Below are 10201 nucleotides of genomic sequence, written 5' to 3' on the forward strand. Positions count from 1 at the left end.
GCGATACGCTTTTTGATTTCCTGACTGCTGGTGCCAAGAGTGTTGACTGTGGAGCCCAGCAAACTGAAGCTGTGAACGCTCTCAATCTCTTCGTCATCCATCCTGATGCTGCCAATTGGTCCAGTGGCGAGAATCTTTGTCTTCTTGACATTGAGCCTTAGTCCATACTGAAGGCTGCAGTACTAACATAATATATTTCATTGTCTTTTCACCAAGAGTATTGTAAATGCTTTCTCTCAGTGTATAATCATGTCTTGTCTGCCTGCTTTTCATTTCCCACGGACTTCTTTTTAAAGTCCTCAATTAATTCTTCTGAATAAATATATTTTAAAGTTTTATTTCTTTGGTTCAAGTATAAAAATATAAAAAGAGATGCACTTAATGGATACAAGACAATTCATATGGCAGCTATATGAAAGTCTGCCTTCGTGTCAACAACAGCATCACTAAGTGGCTTCATTCGAGCACATTCAGCTCTTTCCAGTGTGTCTCATCTGAAGAGATAAAGTAGGGAAAGACACAGGAGCCACTTGCACAGACATCTTGTCCTTGGTGGGATATATTTCAAGCAAAAGCCAGCAGTTTTCTTCTTTGCCCTTTTGTAAACCAGCTATAAAATATTCTGGTAACAGAAAGTCTTGTCTGTTGGGATGGAATATGGCAAAGGAGGAGTTCTGCTCCACTTCAGGAGGAGGAAAAAAAAAGATAAAAATTCTGAACAGTTCTATAGGCTTCGGAAAAACCAGTATGTCCACTCTTATAACATGTTTAGGACTTGAATGCTATTAGCAAAGTTATCTTTACATATCCAGTAAAAAAGAGTTGTTTGGGGTGTTGTTTCATTTTGGGTTTTTTTTTTTTCCTTTTTAAATAAAGGTTATTGCACCATAACCATTGATTCATTCTTCTACACACACTTCTCATGCATTCATTTTTATGAAACTCTGCCAGGTTAGGAGTCTCTCTCTCTAACATCTTATATTATGAACTTTCTTGCAGTGTTCATGCAATTACTGTGCAAAGTTATTCCACTAACTGCTGGAAATAATTTACGGCATTCAGTAGGATCCTTTATTGTTGTATTCTCTATCAGGTCCATTACAGTGACTTCCACATATTGGTTGCTAGATGAATGTTTGCTAAATAAACTTCTTCTCTCTGGGCTCATGGTGAGTATTTTTAAAATGCAGATAAAATATTCAAGAGCCATAAAAATGGGATTCCTGGGGTGTCATTTATGTTCTAACTTTTTGAAAAGCAAATTCCATGTATCTTAAAGTTTCATTTTAAACTTTTTCTTATTTCATTTTTGATAGAAAAGGGAAAGAGTGATAAAGCACCCAAAATTATACAAAGTCATTTCACCAAGGCAGCATTCAATTTAGTTTGAAATGATCAAGATTGACTGTTCTTCTCTTACCATTGTACAATGAGTTGCTGCATGCAGGTGTCCTGAAGTAGATAATTCATTTAGACACTACGAACAACAGATCTGAATCTGGCTCTGTCCTTTACCATCCTAATGATGACCAACATGTTCCAGGCATGGCCACAGTCACTGTGTAAATGTTAACCCAACTCCTTGAGGGTCTTCTTTTCTCTCTCTCTGACCCTCCTCCTTTCCTAATAAGTTGTCTTTTCCTAAGGACCAGCTTCTACTGACAACTTGTCTAAAGATTATGAGGCAAAGATTCACCATTCCTTGCTTCTAAAGATCACTCAGGTTGTATTTCCTTCAAGACAGATTTGTCGGTTGTTTTGGCAGTCCATAGTCTAGGCAATACTCTTCTTCAACACCATAATTCAACAGCATCAATTCCTTTTGTTATCAATGTTCAGTCCAACTGTAAGATGCATAACAAACAATTAAAAATACCATGCATACTTTAGCCTTTAAATTGACATCCTTGTTTTTTAGCGCTTTGTAAAGGTCCTTGACTTCAGATTTTCCCAAGGCAATATATCTTTTGATTTCTTGATTGCTGATACTTTGGATGCTGATTGTGGATCCATGTAAATGGAGTAATTGACAGCTTCAATCTTTTCTTCATTCATGATGATGGTGCCTATTGGTTCAATAATGAAGCTTTTTTCCCCCTTAATGTTGAGATGTAATCCACATGGAAGGACGTAATTTTTAAATCTTATGCATTTGTTGTTGTTAGGTGCTATCAAATTGAGTACAACTCATAGCAACACTATGAACAAAAGATCTGAACCCTGTTCTAGCCTGCACCATCCTCACACTTCCTGACACACAAGAGCTCACTGCAGCAGTCACCATGTCAACCCACTTGGTTGAGGGTCACTGTTTCAAATCCTTTTAATTTTCAGTAAGCAAAGCTCAGCATACAGACAGAATATTAATTAGAATGGATATAACCCTGATATATATATTTACTAATTTTAAACCATAGAGTATTCCCTTGTTCTGTTTGGACAATAGCTTCTTGATCTAGGTAGAGGTTTTGCATGAGCATAACTAAATGCTTTAATTAGATGGGACACATCCTCTGACTGAGGCAGAGGCACCTTGGGCTGGCAGACACACCATCTTTATTTACGCAGACTAGCCTAAGCTCCTTGGAGGCCAGAAGAAACTTGGATCCACACCCAGTGTTAGTTAAACATACACATTTTTTACTTTCTTCTTTTTTTTAAAAAATGCATACTTAGACTCTTGAAATCTATGGGAATTTAGACATTTGTATAGCAAATGGCTGCAACACAACAGACTCAAGCATATCTGCGATTGTGAGGAAAGTATAGGACTGGACAGTGCTTAATTTTGTTACACATAGTGTTGCTCAGAGTTGGACCCAACTTGATGGCACAACAATAGCAGTGACGGGAGAGCGGGGGGAAAGAGTAATAGAAAAGGCAGAGGTATTAATGAAAATGTCAGCCACATTAAAAAAAAATTGTAGTGTGTGGAGAAAAAGCAGCAGAAAAACATACTTGGTAATAAAGGTGTCGCTTGAAGATCTCTATTCCATGATAAATGAGAAAGAATGGACGTCAACGTAGTAAACATGTCCCCAGACACTTGACCTATCTATTGTAGTATATTCCGGGACTGTTTTTATATTCCCTGATTTCTCAAGTTGTATTATTTTCTGTGTGTATTTTTGATAATAGTGATTTCATAGTAACAATTCCCAAGAACAGGGTTATATTTTAAGTCCAAAATATTGTATATTTTCAGATATTTTATGCTACAAATTACTGTTTCTGGAGGAGAAGGCTGGTGGGTACAAATATTGGTCAAGCATCAGGAAAGAATTGCAGTTTTTATCTACACTATTCATCAGAATTTCACAAATGTAAAAGTCAGGCCCTAGATCCCATGAAGCTGAAAAGTCTCAGAAATCGACCTGCTGATTTGTAGCTCTCAGATGTAGACTGCTGACTCTGCCACCCATGTCTGCTCTCTCTTCTGAGTTCAGTCCCATGATTTCTCTTGGAACTGGATCCAGATGGCCAGCATGAAAGTGGATCATGTAGAAACTGGACATGGTACATACATAAGACCTCTCTCATTTTCAGGATTGATCTCAAGAACATTGGACTGGAATGTGCAGGGAGGGCCAGTGGAACAATCATGATTTTATTTTTGTTTGTGAAAAACTAAGATTATTTTAGCAAAAGTTATTCAATAAGTTCCCATTTCATACATTCTCCCCTGTTTTAAAATAATCTCTCAACCTATATCCTGAAAGAAATATAGCTGCTTGTCTGAGTTATGTTATTCCTTAATTTCTAACCTAAATTTATGTATTACATGAGGCTTATTTTGGCTATACTTCATAGAGCAATGAGGCCACACATCATAGAGCAAATGTACTTCTGAGATAATCTTGCTTCCAAGAAATTCACAAATGAAAAACTTACAGCCAATAAATGACAGAAATGGAAATGTAGTACCATTCTTATTTATCAAGCTGGCAGAGATGTGATGGAGTGATAACCATCAAGTGGGGTGAACATGTAAGAGGTAAGTCCCTAGTATACGTTGTAGGGAGATATACAATAAAGTAAACCACATCTGTAGGGCAAGTTAAGATGATATCAGTAACATTTTATTCTTAAATGTATTTTTAAAAAAGAGATTAATACATTTTAAATTGTTGTTGTTGTTGGTTGCCTTCGAGTCAAGCACTACTCGTAGCAGCCCTATGAACAAAAGGCTTGAAGCCCCTCTACAACTATCAACATTTATTAAAGTTCATAGGGTTTCCGGAAGCATAGTATTTAGGAAGTGATCGCCACTCCTGCTTCAAAATCTGTCATGGTATGTTGATATTTTTATATGCCTTTGAGTCCCTTGCGATGTATAGCAAACCTATATACAGCAGCTCTGAACTCTTCCCTGTCCTGGGCCAGTCTCACTAACTCTGACACACCAACGCCCCAGTTACTGTATCAATCCATCTTATACAGGGTCTCCCTCTCTTGCGCTGCCCATCTACCCTTCCACGCATGATGTCCTTTGTAATTATATTCTGAAAAAATTTTTTCTAAAAAAATTGAAAGATACTTTAATGAGAAACATGGTTCAATGTTGTTGGGTTTGGTTTTTTTTTTTTTATTGATGTCTTTAAGCTCAGAAGAAAATTCTAAAATAATTTTTTACTTTCATTTTCTAGGGATTACTCCAAGGAGATAATCTCAGATTATGAATTTATCCAAATGTTTACAAACAGTAGTTAAATTAATCACAGAAAATCTGTATAGACTTTTCACAGATATAAAAATGATGTAACAGAATAATACGTAAGAGCATTGAAATAGTTCCATAATATAGTAAGTGCACAGTATAAATGTATACTATGTATAAAATACTATGTATTGTGTGAACCTGCTTTATTTTTAAGAATCTGTATGATATGCATGGCCACTGCTGATGTATGTGTGGTTCCTAGGCAAAGTTTGTAGTGGGACCTCAATTGATATTAGCAATTTGAGCTGCCCCAATATTATTAAGGTAATCATCTCTTTTTCTTGTTTTTCCATCTCTAGCTTTCTTATTGTTAATTGAATTAAACTTTACAAAGCAAATAGAATTTACACCCCTTCTGTTTTCTAAAATTGGTTATAATCTCCTCATTGTAATACCACTCTTCTGACTTCTGGTGTTTTCCTTTTCCATTCATCCATTCTTCCTAACTTTTCTTTTGTCTGAGCTTATCCTGTAACACACTATCCTTTCAATCATGTATGGTTGATTGTTCTAAGGAATTTTTCCTCCTTTTGGTTATTAATCAGCTTATAGGCCTGACCACAAAGTACTTATTGGGAGTTCTGGTGGACGGGTGGTAAGGAGTTGTGCTGCCAACCCAATGGTGTTGTTGTTGTTGTTATGTGCCATCGGGTCGCTTGCGACCCATCGTGACCCTATGTACAACATCTCTAAACTCTGCTTTGTCCTGTGCCAATCGCTCTGTCTCCAACACACCCATCCTGATTACCCTAGTCACTGAATCAATCCACCTCATAGGGGGCCTTCCCCTTCTGAGCTGTCCCTCCACCTTACCAAGCATGATGTCCCTCTCCAAGGACCTGTTCCTCCTTGCAACATGTCCAAAGTATGTTAGACGGAGCCTCAGAATCCTTGCCTCCAAGGAGCAGCCCGGTTTAACCCTTTCCAGGATGTATCTGTTTGTTTTCCTAGCAGTCCATGGTACCCTCAATACTCTTCTCCAGCACCACAGCTCACAGACATCAATTCTCCTTCTATCCTCCTTCATGATTGTCTAGCTCTCTGATGCATAACAAGTGATAACAAAGACCAGGCCCTGTATCAGATGCACCTTAGTCTCCAAAGAGACACTATTGCTTTTCAGTATTTTGGAGAGGTCCCTAACAGCAGACTTTCCCATGGCAATACATATTTTAATTTCCTGGCTGCTGGTGCCGAGAGTGTTGACTGTGGAACCAAGCAAACTGAAGCTGTAAACAATCTCAATCTCTTCACCATCCGTCCTGATGCTGCCAATTGGCCCAGTGGTGAGAATCTTTGTCTTCTTGACATTGAGCCTCAATCCATATTGGAGACTGCAGTCCTTGACCCTCTGCAGCAAGTGCTTCAGGTCCTCTTCAGTTTCAGCAAGCAGGATTGTATCATCTGCATATCACAGATTGTTGATAGATCTTCCACCAATCTTGACCCAATGGTAGATAGCTCAAATCTACTAGTTGCTCTGCAGGAGAAAGACAATCTCCTCCCATAAAATTTACAGCCTCTGAGAACCCTCTAGAAGGTCAGCTATGAGTTGGTTCTCACTTTATGACAACAACATAAGGTAGTTATTATTGTAGGTCAGTCACATGTTTTTATTTCTGTTTAAATAGTTTCAGATTTTTTTCAATGACAGTGCATGATTTTTGATTAATGAAAAGTTATTTTTAAAGTGAGATTGTGTATAAATGCATATAAGATATATTATCTATGCTGAAGGCCCAGCAAAGCATTTCTAATATGCAATCAACATATTATTGAAGCTTACCTGAACATTTTTCCCAGTCATAGCAGGTATCATAGCCACAGGATTCTTTCTTTGTGCTATTGGATGAGAGCTCCACCCTTTCAAGAGCCCACTCTAAAGGTGGGCCACTATGGCAGGAACCACTATGGAGAAAATGTAATTGCTGCTTATTCAAACATTTTGTGGCCAAAAACACACAAGCAGGTGAAGTGAAATGCTGGTTGGAGGCTGTATCAAACACACAAATGTCTTCTGAATTAGAGCTGTTGAAGAGAAGAAAGCAAGTATTTACATATGAAGGCCAGAAAGAAAGAAAGGGTATATAACCAATATATTGTTAACTTACTATTTAGTTTCTTCTTTCTCCTCCTTTTCTTTTTCCTAAACTTGTTTCTTTCTATTTAATCCCTTCATTTAATCTTCATGCTCCTTAGGATTTATCTTTCTAAAAATCCATCCATTATAACCTTAACTCCCAATTACCCAGAAGTTAAAGCCTGAAGTCTTAAATGCTGAGTAATCAATTAACTTACTTCCTACTCTTATTTCTCATTTCCCTAAATCTGTCCTCATTACCTGACAATTGTATTTATCACATCACTTGATAATTGTACTCATCATCAACTAACCTGCAAAACAAGGGTCACTACATGAGATAAAATGAAAAGGTCGGTATTTGGAATTTATGTAGAAGTGCCTAGAAATGATGGTGTACTTCTGAAAGGTCCATGGATGGCAGTTCTCCCCTAACACATAATGGAGTCACCGTGATTTGGAATGAACTTGACAGCCACTATTCGTTTACACTTTTTAACCTGAAAACATTGTTTTTCCATTGCTGCTATCCTAAGCCCTACTCCCTCATCAATGCTTTCTCTCTTCTCTGTGTTCAACTCAGTTATTGACTGTACTCTGAAACTTTCTTTGAGCAGTCTAGCCTGTGATAGTCTGAAATTTTGCTTTGAGGTGTATTTGGTTCTAACTTGTCACAACACCACACACAATAGAACAAAACATGAACCAGTCTGTCAGAGGCCTAACTTACTTGCAAAGCAATATTAGCCCTGTACTGTGAAACCAGCAAGACTAACTTCATCTTGGCTAGAAAATCTGCTTGGCAATATACAACCCTAGGAAGCAGGATGTTAATGAATAAGAGTGACCAAAGGTCTTAGATCTTAGGGAATGTTATTTACCGAAACTCTTGTTTCTTAGAGCTCTCAAAAAGACATGCTGTAAAACATCTTTGTATTGTGCTGAGGTCTGTAAAACATCTTTGTATTGTGCTGAGGTCTGTGAGAGTTAATGTTTGACCTGATAGTCAACATCCTGGATGGAAAGAAATAATGAGATGGCTACTGCAGAGGTGCTCCTAAAACCTATATATGCTTTTGAAAAATAAACGTTTGTCACTATTCGTCATTAATGGGTAGTCTCTCCGTGTCTTCATTTCATCCTGGTACCTGCTTTTGGCGGAATTCTCCCTACATATCGGGGCTGGATCCCCGATACCAGTCTCGTGTCATCTTCACAATCATTTCTGCGCTTGAGTCCACTGTTGCAGTCACAATACTAATTCATCTCATGGAGGGTTTTCCTCTTTCATTGACCCTTTACTGTACAAAGCATGCTGTCCTTCTCTAGGGACTGCTACCGTCTGGTAATATATCTGAAGTCAATAAGATGAAGTCTTGCTATCCTTGCTTGTAAGGAGCATTCTGGTTGTACATTTTCCAAGACAGATAAGCTTATTGGAGGCAAGGATAGCAAAGCTTTGTCTCACATACTTTGAAAATGTTATCGAGGGAGGCTGTTCCTTGGAAAGAGACATCATGCTACGAAAGATAGTCTGTTAAGGAGAGGGAGACCTTCAATTAGATGAATTGACATGGTGACAGCATCAATGAGCTCAAGTGTATCAAAGAGGATGAAGGTGGCAAGATAGGACAGGGTTTGGATCTGTTTTTCATAGGGTCACAATGAGCTGTCCTCGACTCAATGGCACCTAACAACTGAACCCTAACTTTCACTGGATGGCATATCAATTCACACAGCTTCTTATAAAATCGTATTAAATAGTTTTAAAGTATGGTCACATAGTTATTAAGAATGTGAGCTTTGAAGTAAGTCTCTATATCATTTTTACCATTAAGACATAATAGGTGCCTAACTTGGGAGGGACTGGAGAGTCTTATGTTGCATGAACTCAGTCCCACAAGGATAAATATTGTATAAAACCAATATTGTAGAATGAGTATAAAGATCTAAGAGGGGTGGGAGAGGTTGGAAGCAGAGGGATGAGGATGTGCAGGAGGAGGGGGAATTAATCATGGTTTGTACAATTTGATTGGTTGGGGGGTGAGAGAAATGGCAAGAATTTGTTCTTGAGAAAAACCCCTATTTTAATACTAAAAAGAAAAAAAAAATACCAGGTAACTATCACTTTTCTTTTGCTGAGAAGACAAGATCTTAGTTATTCCAAATTTGTGTTTCTTCTTTGATGGCAAAGATAGTCAATAACCATCGCACTAGTCTGTATGATTGTTTCCCAAAACTTGCCTTGAGAGCCCACAGCTGAGAACAATAGGCTGCTTGCTAAAATTTAGAGACTCTTACTTGTGGATCCAAACACTGCACAAACCCCTTTAACTTCGAACAAAAGAGATCTGAACTATGCAGATAAGGGCAAGCAAGGTATGGTAATGTTGAGAGAGGAACTCTAAGGAATATTTTGTATTTCTACTATTTGGAATGGAAAAGACTAAGAAAACAATTTTTAAGCGAACCATGTGAAAAAACGTTATTATTTCCAAGAAAGTTACTTGTTGTATGAGATCCTACAAGAAAAGAAGACATGTAGAGGACTACTACATCAGTGGTGTTAGCTTAAATGGAAGCTTTTTTAGCCATTGCCTTAGCCCCCTTGGGTTTCCAACTACCTTAATTGTGGATGTGTGGTCTGGAAAATCATAATGGTCTCACAAATCAGCAACAGCTGGGAGATCACTACAGGAACACACTCTGTACTCCGGAGTGTGTGTACAAAACACCAACATAGGAGGGACAGTGTAACTGTGTTTAAGCATTCAGCAGCACCCATCCTGGCCCACTGCTTGCTCTTTTCTGTGATAAAAACAGACTGCACACGTGCAATCATGTGACTTATTCCCCAGAAGAGTCTAAGTCTCTGAAGAACCTTCTAGCAAATGTATCACTGAACTCAAAAGACCGTAACAGAATTGGGGAAATGAGCATAGATGAAGTTAACTTCAGAAATTATGGATTTATTTACCTGGATGAGAATTTATGATTATGTTGACCTGAGGCTTCTGAATTATAGTGTTCTATTAATTTTAGTACATAGTATAATAAAAACTAACATCTTTTGGTTGAATCGTTTCCATGTTAGTGGACTAAATAGAAAAAGATTCTTGTAGCATTCTTCAAAAAACCCTAATAAATGTATTGTGTTTTTAAAAAAAATTACGTTTACTTTATATGGCTTGTATACAAAATTGTATGCATTATGTTTCACTGGTATACATTGTGTTTAACACATTCCTTCATTCACATTGTGTTTCATAAAATCATTTCCATAAGCTGTCTTATGAAATTAATCAGCACTTATCTACATCCACTATTACTGTGTCTTTTCTGATCCCCACTGGATCCTTCCTATTTCTTTCAACCCCATCACTTCACCCACCAAATTCTAC

The 10201-nt window shown here is 37.7% G+C and overlaps 1 protein-coding gene across 1 annotated transcript in view; it reads right to left on the minus strand.

Moving 5' to 3' along the window:
- C6 (complement component 6) overlaps positions 1-10201 on the minus strand; it is a 178257-nt gene that overhangs the window by 4063 nt on the left and 163993 nt on the right. The window contains exon 16 of the mRNA XM_006889585.1: positions 6507-6748. Within this exon, the coding sequence (XP_006889647.1) occupies positions 6507-6748 (242 nt within the window). The remainder of the gene's footprint in view (positions 1-6506; positions 6749-10201) is intronic.

Source organism: Elephantulus edwardii, unplaced genomic scaffold (assembly GCF_000299155.1).
Source record: "Elephantulus edwardii isolate Elephantulus edwardi_28Jun2011 unplaced genomic scaffold, EleEdw1.0 scaffold00079, whole genome shotgun sequence".
NCBI classification, from domain to species: Eukaryota; Metazoa; Chordata; class Mammalia; order Macroscelidea; family Macroscelididae; genus Elephantulus; species Elephantulus edwardii.